Source organism: Tiliqua scincoides, chromosome 4 (genome assembly GCF_035046505.1).
Source record: "Tiliqua scincoides isolate rTilSci1 chromosome 4, rTilSci1.hap2, whole genome shotgun sequence".
NCBI classification, from domain to species: domain Eukaryota; kingdom Metazoa; phylum Chordata; class Lepidosauria; order Squamata; family Scincidae; genus Tiliqua; species Tiliqua scincoides.
In genome coordinates this window covers 202,236,988-202,250,812 of record NC_089824.1, presented here as the reverse complement: position 1 = coordinate 202,250,812, position 13,825 = coordinate 202,236,988, and the positions used below count along the sequence as shown (strand labels likewise).

General features: G+C 43.9%; 1 protein-coding gene across 1 annotated transcript; it reads left to right on the top strand.

The window, feature by feature from the left end:
• Positions 1 to 7,822: 7,822 nt before the first annotated feature.
• On the top strand, positions 7,823 to 12,826 carry OCSTAMP (osteoclast stimulatory transmembrane protein). The gene is made up of 3 exons (XM_066624702.1): positions 7,823 to 7,884; positions 8,791 to 9,841; positions 12,461 to 12,826. Exons 1-3 carry the CDS (start codon positions 7,823 to 7,825, stop codon positions 12,824 to 12,826), a joined length of 1,479 nt encoding a protein of 492 aa, XP_066480799.1.
• The last annotated feature ends 999 nt before the right edge of the window (positions 12,827 to 13,825 follow it).

The window sequence follows — 13,825 nt, the reverse complement described above, 5'->3', positions numbered from 1 at the left end:
TGATTTGCTTGACCTTGCAATCTGTTGTAAATTGGGGAATATTTTAATCAAAAGGCAAATGTAAACCTTTAACAAAAATAAAGATTAGCCCTTTTAGAATTTTCAAGAAGTCGTAGAATCTGTTGAAATTGGTCTGTAGTCTCTCTCTCTCTCTCTCTCTCTCTCTCTGTTTAAATGGGAAAATGAAGTTGCCCATTCTGAAATTTTCCAGTCCATCTTGATTCTGTCTACGGTGATATTTTAGCAGCCTGGTTTTGCATGAGACTTCTGTCCCCAGTGATTAGTTTCTGACAACACCGAGGTTAAGATTCAAGTCTATGCAGACATCAGAACTTTTGATTTGAAAACCTAATTCTCTAAGTAAGGGGCTAGCTTTAGCCTGATTTGGATGATTCCACTGAATCGGGCCCCGCACATGGCGGGGGGGGGGGCTGGACTGCAGTGAAGGGTGGTTCACCCACAGCCAGTTCTCTGCATAGTGGTAAGCCTCTATGCAGAGGCCAGTGCAGTGAGCAGCGCTCGAGCTGGCCCTCCTGCCCCACTCTTGCACCCAACTGGCCCAAATTTGGCCCATCCAGAAGGAGTTGGTGGTGGCACACTGACATCAACTTGTCACTGCCACCTACTTTTGGGAGGACATGCTTCATGTCGGGCACCATGGGCCCATGACCATAGCTACCACACATCCTGGTAAGTAGGGGAGTCTTGTGGAGGGGTGGTAGTAGTGGTGGAGGCCCCACAAAATAGGTTCACATTGGGCCTCATGGCTCCTAACGTTGGCCCTGCTCTAAGCCCAAATGCATTTGACTGTGTTGGAGGGGGGCTTTTACCTAGTAATGATGCGGATGTGCTCTGCACATGTCCAAAGTCGCTGTTACTTTTGCTCCTCTGTTTTTTCTTTGCCTGGGCTACAGGAAGAAAGCAAGTAAGAAGGGGATTTATCTCCAAAAAGACAGTACAAAAGAATTAGCACTTTCAACAAAATGACACAGCAGGGTAAAGCCTATGAGCAAATAAACAAGCAAGTAATTAACAAAAACATATTTAAAATAGTGTAATAGCTTGGTGTAATAGCTTATCCCCTGGGGGCTGGGGATTAGAATAGGCCCTCAGTTTGGCTCTACTTGTCGTAAGAGGCGACCAAACAGCCACCGGGTAGATGGGACTCGTTAGCCTGGGAAGGCAGCTCATCTGAGAGAAGGAAAACTCTGATCCCAAACCTCCACTGCCTTGTGGCTACATCCAGCTATCCAGCTATCCAGGAAAAGGCTTCAGGAGTCAACCTCGAGGCAAAATCAGGAGCCGGAGTCCCTGAGGCAGTTCGTGGCTGAACACAATCACGTTCTGGCAACTCCTGCGACGCCGCTGGAACCAACCGTATTGGCCTCTGCCTTTCCATTGGACCATTTCAGTGACGTGGAGAGGGGGGATTTGCTGCATGGGTAACAGCCTATCCTCCATACCTACTTTACCCAGGCTTCACGCACTGGAGAGGACACTCTGTTCTAGAACCACCATTCAGAGTGTGACACCATAGTCTTCCGAGACTGAAGGATGCCAACAAGAAATAGCTTGGTGAGTGATACCTGATTAGCTCTGCAAGAAGCACCACATTTTAATTTGAAACCACACAGCTAGGATACACCTTTGATAGCAAATCTGGCTCTTTAGAGAAGAAATCTAGCACACTTATTAAGCTCTATTAACAGGTTATTCGTAATTAAGAGGCAAGCAGCATCCAACTCAAAAATTCTTCCCGGGCTTGGATTCGGTCCAAGCTACTCCACCTGTGCCTTCTTTTCTCTCTCTCCACTCCAACTCACCTGCAAGTCTGTCTTTCCCTCCCAAGTCACTCAGCAGTGGGAAAATCTTGCTCAGGGTTGACCCTACTGTGGAGTAGCATGAAGCAGCAGGTGGCTCCTGGCAGTGGATTGTGGGCCAGTAGTCAGCCCGCAACCCTTTTCCTTGTTCTAATGGATAGCCTGCAGAAAAAGGGAGATGACATAGCAAGGTGCTCTTCCTCTCTGAAAGCGAAAAGGAAAGAGGGGGGGAAAGATCTGAAAGAAGGAAGGAACTGCTGGTCTGGTTTCAGTAGAAAAAAAAAGAGAAAAGGGGAGGGGCGCTCTGCTTCAGGCAGCAAAATGTCACAGGCTGGCACTGGTCTGGCCAGCCCCCCCTCCCCCGTTACCTGGAATACTACAACAGAAGCATCCTAGACTCCACAGATTCTGGGAAACACAGTTAATGAAGAGATTACAAGAACTTAAATTCAGAAGTAAGTCTCTCTCTGCTTTTGTTGGAACTGATTCCCAAGAGTGTATGTACAGAGGACCCTCATTTTACGATGGTAATCTATTCCGGAGACACCACTGTACTGTGAACCCAATAACATGTTTTCTTTGGGGGTAACACATTCCAAGACCTTAGACGTTGATGTTTCCCAAAGAACTAAGCTAAAAGGTGATTTAAAGGTGCTTACTGCACTCTTTAAGGGCCATGATTATCATGTTACACAATGGAGCATGATCTGCATGTTATGGGGAGACAACCAGAAGATGGCCATAGCTGACATGGGTTCAAGGAGACCCATAGGCAACCAGAAGGCCTATTGAGGGATAAGAAAAAACCTTTTAACATAGGTTGCTTATGGGTCTCCTTGAACTCATAGGAGAACAAAGGGATGGGTCAGACTGGAAAATTGAAGAAAAGATCCCAGTGCAAATTGCTACCGCCAGGATCCATTCCCTCCAGCTCCTAAACTGCCCTCTGCCTCCCTGTCTCCACCTCAAATCTCCCTTGAACTTCCTCTTCCCTGCCTGCAGTCCGCCCTCTGCACTACCCTACCTGGTCTGGAAAAGCTTGGATCTATCAGTGGCAGGTGAGTGGAGCTGCTGACCATTTGCATCAGCATGCCATTTATGGTGGTACCATGCTATTTACGATGGCTCAGTGTGAGTTCCACTGTTGTAAATTAATAACACAGGCCTATAAAATTGAGGGTCAGAAAAGTTTTTCCCAAACTTTATGGTGGTTTGATATGAATTTGGGGTGCCGATTCAAAAAATGGTATCCATTTTGCCCTATCCCGTCTAGTTTTAGAGAAATGGCATAGCCTCATTAGTGAATGCTTCAAGCAGCTTCCTTATGAGGAAGCCATGGTGTAGGCTTCCTCATGAGGAAGCTGCTTGAACCATTCACTAAAGAGGCTCTGCCGGGTCTCCAAAACTAGACTTGATAGGGCAAAACGGATGCCATTTTTGGAATCGGCACCCCAAATATACCCAGGAATTGGTGTAACGTTTTAAGGAAGCAAAATGTGTGTTGGCCTGTGTAATATGTTTGGCCTGTTAATCTATAAACCAATCTGGATAAGACTTTCTGTGCATTGTTCAGGACTTCCACTTGTACATAACAATACCCAAATACCTGCTTCTTAATTATCTGATGTTCCAGGAAGGTGCTCAGTAATAAAATTTTAACCAATTTCCATAAAATCTGGGAAGCAATCGAGCAGTGGGCAAGATCTAACACTCTAAATGGGGAGGATTTTCCCCAAACTTTTTAACAACACTACTGTTCTAAGAATTTTAACTAAACATCACATTGAGGGCACGGGGAGGTGAGTGGGTCTATCTTCTTTGCGCACAAATTGGGAAGTAGATTTTAGCTTTTAAAAATAATAAAGAGGGTATTGCCTTTTAAATTTGCAAATATTTCTTGACTTTTCACCAAGACACACTGGGATATTTTTTCAATAGAAGTTCTTTAGTTTTCCAGAAACTGGGAGAGGAGTTGACCCATACTCACACCCCTCAAACTTCTTCCAACTGACGCAAAAACAAAATTAAAGAAATGAGTTTGAAAGTAGAGAAGTAAACAGTACATGTTTTGATCTTTTTTCATGAAAAGGAATTACTTTTGATGAGATCATCTGTAGCTTATTTTTCAGGCAATATGAAGACATGCAGCTGTGTGTTGTAAGTAGACATGGAAATTGAGGCTTTCTACTCCACAGGCTTTTTAAACCACTACCAAATTATGTACATCTTGCCCACACCTGCACACCCAATCAAAAATTCTTTTTTTTCAAGAATTTCTTCCATGTACTTCCTTCAGTGGGTCCTGGAAGGTTCCTTAACTATCAACTGCAGAACCCATTAAAAAGCAATGACTCTTTTTCTGTTCAAAGGAGTATGTGAAAGTGACGGCCAATACCCTGGTGCATCACTTGATGCCTGACATATAATCAGCTGTGTTGGAAAAAGCATTTTCTAATGTGTTAGCACTGCACTGAGTCATTCAAGCACAATATTGAAGCACAATCCTACCCACTCGGTATGCACTCCTTCCATGTGTTCCTGAGTCATTCATTTGGAGAACTTAAGCTAAAAGCTTTCAGTTCAATGATGGAATGAATATATCAGCTACATAATACAACTATATGTAGACACAAGGAAAAACGACAGGATGGGGCCATAATTACCTGAAACCAAACTAATGTCTAGGTGACGGTTAAAATGAACAAGTTTTAGAGTTTGATTCATGTGGTTGTAGTACATCAACTAACTTTTTCCTAGCATTGTGAGAGATGCAGAAACATTCCCTTCTATCCACCCTGTCTCTATACCACCCATAATTTTATCAACATAAAGAACATAAGTACAGCCCCACTAGATCAGACCATAGGCCCATCTAGTCCAGCTTCCAGTATCTCACAGTGGGCCACCAAATGCCCCAGGGAGCACATAAGATAACAAGAGACCTACATCCTGGTGCCCTCCCTTGCTTCTGACATAGTCCATTTCTAAAATCAGGAGGTTGCACATACACATCATGGCTTGTAACCCGTAATGGATTTTTCCTCCATAAATTGGTCTAATCCCCTTTTAAAGGCATCTAGGCCAGATGCCATCACCACATCCTGTGGCAAGGAGTTTCACAGACCAACCGCACGCTGAGTAAAGAAATATTTTCTTTTGTCTGTCCTAACTCTCCCAGCACTCAATTTTAGTGGATGTCCCCTGGTTCTGGTATTATGTGAGAGTGTAAAGAGAAACTCTCTATCCACTCTATCCTTCCCAAGCATAATTTTGTATGTCTCAATCATGTGCCCCCCTCAGGCGCCTCTTTCTAGGCTGAAGAGGCCCAAACGCCATAGCCTTTCCTCATAAGGAAGGTGCCCCAGCCCAGTAATCATCTTAGGGCGCAATCCTAACCCCTTATGTCAAGTTGGGATTGTATGTCAAGGGACAAGTTGCATATTTTAGTCAAGAGATCAGCAACTTCATTCTTCAGTTCCTTAATAACTCTAGGGTGGATACCATCAGGGCCTGGTGACATTGATCTTTAATTTATCAATGAGGTCTGAAACATCTTTTCTTTTAATCTCTATTCGACTTGATCAGGATGGGCTGTTCAGACAGCGGTATCTCTTCTGCTGTGAAGACAGATGCAAAGAACTCATTTAATTTCTCTGCCATCTCCAAGTATCCTTCTATCTCCCCTTTCCCTCCCTCACCATCAAGAGGGTCAACCGTTTCTCTGGCAGGTTTTTTGCTTCTAACATATTTGAAGAAGCTTTTATTATTCCCCTTAATGTTGCTGGCCATGCGTTCCTCATAGTCTCTCTTGGCCTCCCATATCACCTTCTTACATTTCTTTTGCCACAGTTTATGTTCCTTTTAATTCTCCTCATTACAGCAAGACTTCCATTTACGGAAGGAAGCTTCCTTGCCCTTTACAGCCTCTCTAACTTGCCTTGTTTGCCATGTCACCCTCCTGGACTTAGTCGAGCCTTTGTGGTATACACTTCTGCTGGGCCTCTATTACTGTTGTTTTAAGCAGCCTCCATGCACTCTGGAGAGATTGGACTCTTTTTACTTTCCCTTTCAACCTCCTTCTAACCAACCGCCTCATTTGAAGGAAGTCTGCTAATTGGAAGTCAAGGGTTTTTATGACAGATTTGCCTAGTATTCTTCCTCCGACATGCATGTCAAAGCAGATTGCAGCACGGTCACTGTTCCCCAATGGCTCAGTAACATTGACATCTCTAACCAAGTCCTGAGTACCGCACAATATTAAAACCAGAATCACCTATCCTCTGGTGGGCTCCATGACTAGCTACTCTGGCACAGTCATTTAGCATGTCAAGAAATCTGGTCTCTTTTTTGTGACCAGAACACAAATTGACTCAGTCGATATGAGGATAATTGAAGCCCCCCATGATTACAACCCTGTCCCTCCTTGTCACCTCCCTGATATGTTTCCTCATTTCAAGGTCCCCTTCAGGTTTCTGGTCTGGAAGACAATAGTATGCCCCCAGTATTACATCGCTCCTCAGGCCTGGTAATTTAACCCACAAAGATTCTACGGTGGAGTCAGACCTGCCTTCAATTACTACTTTGCTGGATTCTACCCTTTCTTTAACATAAATGGCCACCTCACCTCCAACACGCCCCTCTCTGTCCCTCCTATAGAGTTTATAGCCCAGGATTGCAGTATCCCACTGATTTTCCACACTCCACCAGGTTTCCATTATTCCTGCTATATCAAAGTTTTCTCTAGTCACCAAGCATTCCAGTTCTCCCATCTTCGCTCAGAGACTTCAGGGATTTGCATAAAAGCATTTGTACATGGAATCCCCCAGGATGGGCTGCTTATTAGCTCCTTTATCCCTGCATCCTCTCATTGTGCCAAACCGTCTATCACATCCCATCATGCTACCATTCCCAATTTCTTCTCCTACTCTGTCTTTACCTTGTTGTTTTCTAACCTCCCCATCCTCATCCTAGGGATGAAGAGTCCCGAACTGGATGCCCTGGGACTTGAACTTCTCTCAAGTGAGTGTTTGTCACTTTTTTTCTGAATTAAAAAGCCTCAAATATTTTAGATGTTCTTCATAGGGAATCTGCTCTTTGATCATGTTAGTTGCCTTCTTCTGTACCTTTTCCAAAGCTACAATATTCTTTTTGAGATGGGGCCATCAGAACTGCAAACAGAATTATAAACGTAGCCAGCACTGGGCTTATATATAATGGAGTTACGATCTTGGCCAGTTTATTCTCAATCCCTTTCTAATCACTTCCAACAGCAAGTTTGGTCTTTTTATTGCTACTGACCTGATGATTTAAATGAATTTGTGTTTTCTGTGTGGCTAGAATTGATGAGACAGCAGTGTGGAGCCAGCCCAAGACCTCCTGATACCTGAGGTAGCATGTCAAATGCAGCTCCCTCTGACCCACTGATGTGTCAGGCTCTGTTCCTTCCACTGTTTTAGCTCCTTCTCTCCACATTTCCTCTTGGACTCTGTTCCCTTCTTCCTTTTCCAATTCAGAGAGTGGACAGAGAAGGAGGAGCAGTCGATGCAAGTAGGCAGAGTTGAGCACCCCCACCAATCTCTTTCCTGAGGCGACCACTTCAGTTGGCCTCTTGGATGGGCCAGCCCTGTAACTGTGCATTGTACATTGGGTGATTGAATGTGCAATATAGTCAAAGTATTATCAAATAGAATGAAAGCTCAAAGCCAGTTGAGGTCCGGTGATGATTAAGTTTACCACTAAGGTTCAGTGGTTATTCATAATGACCAGCTTTACTGCAGTGTAAAAATAGATTTCTACTGGAAATGTATTGCTTCTGCTTTCTTGAACTTTTGAAATATCTTGTTAAACAGGAACCAATTATCAGTATATTCATACAGACCAGTAGAGCTTCCTTAAGATACACAGATACAACTATTTCCTCTCCCCATTCAGAACTGGCTATTTTTCTGGGTTCAGTCTTTGTCTGTTGGGAGTCTTACCTAAAATTCCTTTATGAAAACAAGATGGCAAATTGCAGGATCGCACAGCACTTGCGAAGGAACTGGGGACATCTTCATAAAGCTGGGTATGTAGAATCTATTTTCACTTAAATGCCACACATGCTATCTCTCTGTGCCTAGAACAATCAAAGGAAGATCAACCTCCTCTTGAGAATAGGCACCCCCCAGTAGAACAACTGGCTATATTATATCTTGCTTTGGGAATTGTGTTCACTAAAGTAAGATTTGATTTTTGTAATGCAGCCTACAACTCTGTGGTTGCATTCTACATTGCCTTTGAGACAATGCAACTGAGTTTCAATTTAATTTATTGGTTCAGTAAAACACCATGTGAATTTATATTTTATACTATTTGGGAGGGAGAGGAGGGACTGCTTTAAGCCTTCAGCTCAAAGTTGTCTGAAGACAAGAACAGAAATTAGAAGGAAGATTGGTTTTGTATTGAACAGATGTGTAGAATCACACTGCAGCGTGGTCCTTGTTTTCTATAGTCTCAGTTAAACTAGAAATGCGCAAGAAATGCTTCTTGTTTTATTGCCCCATTTGTTTTCATTATATTAAAAAAATATATATAATCATGAAACTATTGCTTTGTTATGGCCATAATTTGTTTCAAAATGAATGGTGGCTGTTTCTGTTACTCTCTTTGTTTTGAAATGGGGAGGTTACTTTATTTTTGCATGGCTGAGCTTGTACACCTTATTGCTTTCTATATCATTTAAAGTAGAAAAGGAGCAAAGAGTCACTTTGAGAGGCTTCTGGCAGAGGCCATTTCTTTCCCACAATGCACCAGACATTGCTTTATTCTGGGGTCTTGTGGGGAAAATGGTAACCACTAGTAGCGTTACCTACTAGTAACTAGTACATCACATTTTTCTGGTGATGGCCATTCCTTCCAAAAATACTCACAAATGATGCAGCTAGAAATGATTCCTAGGAATTAGAAATAACAGTGTTCATTATTGGTACAGGTTGGGAATCTGCACTTTCTCTCAGGACATTCTATTTCCAAGGTTGCAAGAATTCACCCTGGAAGCTTGGCTTGCTTATTCCACACCAGCACCATCAAACACCAGCCAACTGTTGTCCTGTTTTCTAACATGCTGTGGTATTGCTGTGTTGATAGCAATCCTCTTCTACCACTGGTTATTTTCCTCGTTGCAGTATTCTTTCCAATTCTCTGTCACAACTGCTACTGTCATTAGTTTTCTGGCCTTATTGACCCTCTTCTTGGTACACCCTCTCCGCTGCATGTTCACGATGATTGTGCCGACGTTGGGAACTAAGCAAGGGCGGAGGCTGCTCCTGTCTGCTTGCTTCATGATCATGGCCGTCAACATAGTTCCAAACATCATGAGCAACATCAAAGCCATCCTGCAAGTCATTAAATGCATCTGCAAGACTTCCTCTGAGAGCCTTCTGACCTCCACGGCTCTCCTGGGAAACGCTACATGGGACTTCAGTCACAACCTCAAGAATGTGATTGACACAATGCCAGACAAAATAGGGAAACCGAGGGATGGCCATGTTAAGTTTGACACACACAGCAACAACTTCGTTCTGGGTCAAAAAATGATCAATGCTAGCCTAGGGATCAAGGAAGATTTCTTATATATTGAAGACCTAGCCCAGAAAATCATGCTGTTGGCCAATCGGGTGATTGCAGGCTTTTTCCTCTTTTATATCATTTTTGAGTCTGCTTGGTACCTGAAGTGCTATCTTACCGATCTCCGATTTGATAATATTTACATCACCAAAAAGCTAGAAGATTTGGCTCAGGAAAAAAAAGCAACTCATCTCTTGGTTTGCACTCCTAAAAAGTTGATTAAATCAACTGGTCTGAAACTCTCCCGAGAGGAACTCATGACGTGTCTCACACAAATTTTTCTTCTGACATTAGTTCTGGTACTCATGCTGGTGATTATAGCAACAGACTATATTGTTTTCTACTTGGCACAAGCAGCTGTGACAGAAGTCAGTCAGTTCCCTGTAGTACCAATTATACTCTTGATAAAATACGAAGTGAGTATCAAAGCCTCTAACTTGAGTCTATAACAACCAACTCCTATCCCCACCATTGGCAATGATGCAGCTGTGCCAGCTTGGAACATACTGCATCAAATGGTGGGGTAGCAAGCTGGAGGCCTGGGAGAGGTAAGGAAAAAAATTTTCCTGGTGGCCTATGAATTTCCTCGGACCTACACCAGGTATGTAGTTGGTATAAGTCTGAGGAGCAAAAAAGGGGTGGGACACGTTCAAAAAGAAGGGATGGGATCCTGGCGCAAGTTGCTGTCACTAGGATCCACCCCCTCCCTCCTTCAAACCATCACTGCTCTCCCCCTCCTTGCCCCAATACTCCCCTCCTGCCCTCCCTTTCCGTGCCCATAACACACCCTGGCTGCTAACCTACTGGGAACAGCAGAACCTCTGGGAGTCGGTGCTGCACACAGTGTACCACTACAAATTAGTAGAATGACCTGGAAGTGCACAATGGCAATCTGGTTTTCACACCACCGTAAAGAGCCTTGCGCTGTCAGGCAGGATTGAGCACAGATAGGATTGGGGCCTAAGTGAAGGGAAGTCAAGATGTTAGTGCCTACCCAGCAGCAGACCTCCCCAGCCCTGCGCCTGGGGCAAAGGTCTGTGATGAGGACCCCCGGTGGGCTGTTGCCGCCAGCCCCCCAGAAAACCCCCCCCAATCAGATGAGGCTCACAGAGCCTTGTGCAACCTCCCCCCACATAGGGGAAGCCTCTCTGAGGTTCCCCAATGCTACAAACTTGCTTCCGGAAAACTGGAAGCACAGTTTCCGCCCCCCGTTGGGAGCCTCAGAAAGGCTTCCACGAGGTTCTAGTGGCTGGCGCCCTGGGCTTTTGCCCCATTAGATCTAATCACAGTTTCGCAGCTGTGCCAACCACAACTTTATTTGAATGTTTCAGTCATCAGATGTATACAAGGAGTCAAAAAGAAAACAGGCATAACATGGGGAAAACTAATCCTCTCTGTTCACATTATAATGTGAATTCTCATGACCAGAGAATGCATTTGAAGTGTTGGTGGGAAGGGTTATCTGTGGCATTCCACCACACAGTCCTGCCCAAGGTTAGCACATTTGAATTCTCAATACCAATAGTAGGACCCGATATGCCATGAGGGGGCTGGCAAGGATCATGGGGAGCTCAGTGCAGGGCTTTGCTCGAACAAAGCAACCTGCAGCAACCTGGCACCTGTGTTGAATTTATGAAAAGACAGTGGTGTAGTAGGGTATGCGTCACCTGGTGCTGGATGCCAGCATGTCACCCCCACAATGGACCTCCTCCCATGCAATGCTTTTTGGCTATAACTTTTGATAGACTAGAAATATTTCAATGTAGTTTGTTTTACTGCATTCTGCATGAAATTACACATCAAATGATATATAACCTGATGGTATTTGAAGGTACCAAGATTTTTAAAATTTTGGCCAGTGGTGTCAAGTGGCCAGTGGCTTGCACTCCCTTACTGATGCCACTGTGAAAAGGAATCATTATTTTAAAATGTGCTGGTTTCTTTCTTGCCTGTGTTTCTAAATTAGCCCTTTCGTTCTTAGGAGGAATCTTCATGATCTGACTTCATGAACCGGTTGTGTGCATTGTTTACCATCAACATGGAACAGACAGCTGAGCAGCCAAAGAGCTGTATAGATTTGCACAATGTTGATGTGCACAATGATAATCTGTACTTTTAGCAGTTATTCAAATACTTTTTTTTAACCCTATACATTTTCAGTATAGAGAAAGAGTTGAAAGAAACCCCAAACATGAGTGTCCATCATTAACACTGCAATATTGTAGGCCAGTCATTTTTGGATTATGAAATAGTAAGGAGTGTTCAACACCCATTAACTTAGGCTGGCCATCGAAAGACATGGAAAGTCCCTAAGGACTTGATCCAGGGACAATCAGCAGTATTCAATCTCCACTGAAATCAATGGGACCGAGGCTAGTTTCATTAGAATGGTCTTGATGGGATTTAAACATGATTAGCGGCCCAATCCTATGTGGGCCTTACACTGCTTACACACTAGTGTTCTGGCAGCATAAGGTCTTCTATGGCTGTTGCAAAAGGCAACATGCTGTTTCACTGAGCCAGGCTACTGCCAGAAGTTCCGAGAGCTGCAACAGCACACTAATGAATTCTCCACATCCCCAGCACTAGTGAGTCAGTGTGGAGGGTGGGAGGGAGGTGGAGAATGGGTGGGAGAGGGAGGAGACCAGGGTAGAATGGGGGAAAAACGAGGCCTAGAAGGGGTCAGTATCAGCTTTACTGCTGCCAATACCGTATCCTTGTTCTGCTTTCTTTGGTCCACTCAGACTTGCACCAGTTAAATTACTTGGTTGCAGGAGGCTTACCTCTGGATAAAGGAACAATTCTTTTCCCTGGACGAAACCTCCTGGACTGCCCTCCTACAGGATGCAGAGCATGCTCTGGTGGCACAGATTCATTGGTGTGTGTGGGGAAAATTGATAGAATTGGGCTGCAACTTTCACTGGATCAGGACCTTATCATGTACAATGATCATTGCTCTTTCATAGTTCCTAACTATAAGTTTTGATTTGTGAAGTACTTAACATTTCTTCTGAACCGTTCTTTTATTGTTTCAGGCCACACTGAAGTTTCTGACGTTTTTGCCACAGATTTTTAATAATGCTTTTTCTATAGAAGGATCTCTGTTTCTCTTTGAGAAGAGTTATCATCGGAATATAAGCCTGGTCTCTGCTGAGTGTTCCATGAAGTGGCCGAGTCCTCCAAACAAAGCTGTAGTGTTGGCTGTCGGACTCCTCTATTGTATCATTTATGCCATGGTATTTCTGGAGACCTATTCACACCGATTCTGCCGAAAAATTTCAGCCTCCTTTTTTGAGAGTCAAGAAGACCAGAGAGTCCGGTATCTATATAGAAAGCTTGTTAGAAAACACAAGAAAAAGGAGAATTGGCAACAGCAGCAGGAATCAAAAGCATCGTGTTAAATTGCTTCAAAATGGGGGAAGAAATGAGCTTTTATTCCAGAAGGACAACTTGGAAGATGAAATGATGACAGTTTTTAAAGTGCACATCTACACTGCAAGCTTAAATCAGTTTGAGATTGTTCACAGTTGTGAAATTCTGGGGTTGAAGTTTTGTGAACAGACTGTGAATCATCTTTAGTCACATCAGGATATAAGTAACATCAGCTATCCTGGTTTACAAATGCGGTTTTAGGCACTTATCAAGTTGTAACACATTTTGTTTCTGTCATATTTGAAAGCTCCGACTTCAGTGATTTTGACAAAAGTGTCGTGGCCAAACATTTTGAGGTTTCTGCTTGTACTTTGAAACCATAAGCTGCATAATACAACTGTCAGGCTCCTTCTGAGACCAGCAATGGGATACACAGCAGGCAAACGGACAGGGAGGGGCAGAGGTGGGTGCAGAGACAGGTCAGGCAACAGTTGAAGTACAATGCAGCAAACAGAGTTTGGAGATGGTGGGGGGGCAGAGGAAGATATGTAGTAAGATCAGGCAAGCAGACTGATTCCGGAAGGTGACAGTCCTGGAAGAAAGGAAGTGAGCCAAGGCAGTCATTGAGATGAGTTGCTGAAACGGAAGAATCAAACTTGAACTAACAGTCCAATTCTACCTAAGTTCTTCCAGCACTGATGCAGCTGCACCTGAGCTGAGCTGCCGAAGCTGGGTGATCGCCCCGCGCTAGCCCAGCGCCGGCCGGCGCTGAGCTAGCACGGGCAGGAGCCCGGTGTTGAGACTCGCAAATGTGCCTTACGTCACATTTGTGACAGTGCTCAGTGGCATGGAGCTGTGCCGCTGAGCACAGGATTGGGCTCATTTGTGAACTTTTTTTTGCAAAAAGCAGTATATAAATATTCTTAACAGTAATTAATTATACAATATTGTGTGGGTAAATGACATTAAGAACTCTGCATATAACTAAAGGTGTGACAAAAACAATTTTCCTATTTTTTCTGCTACAT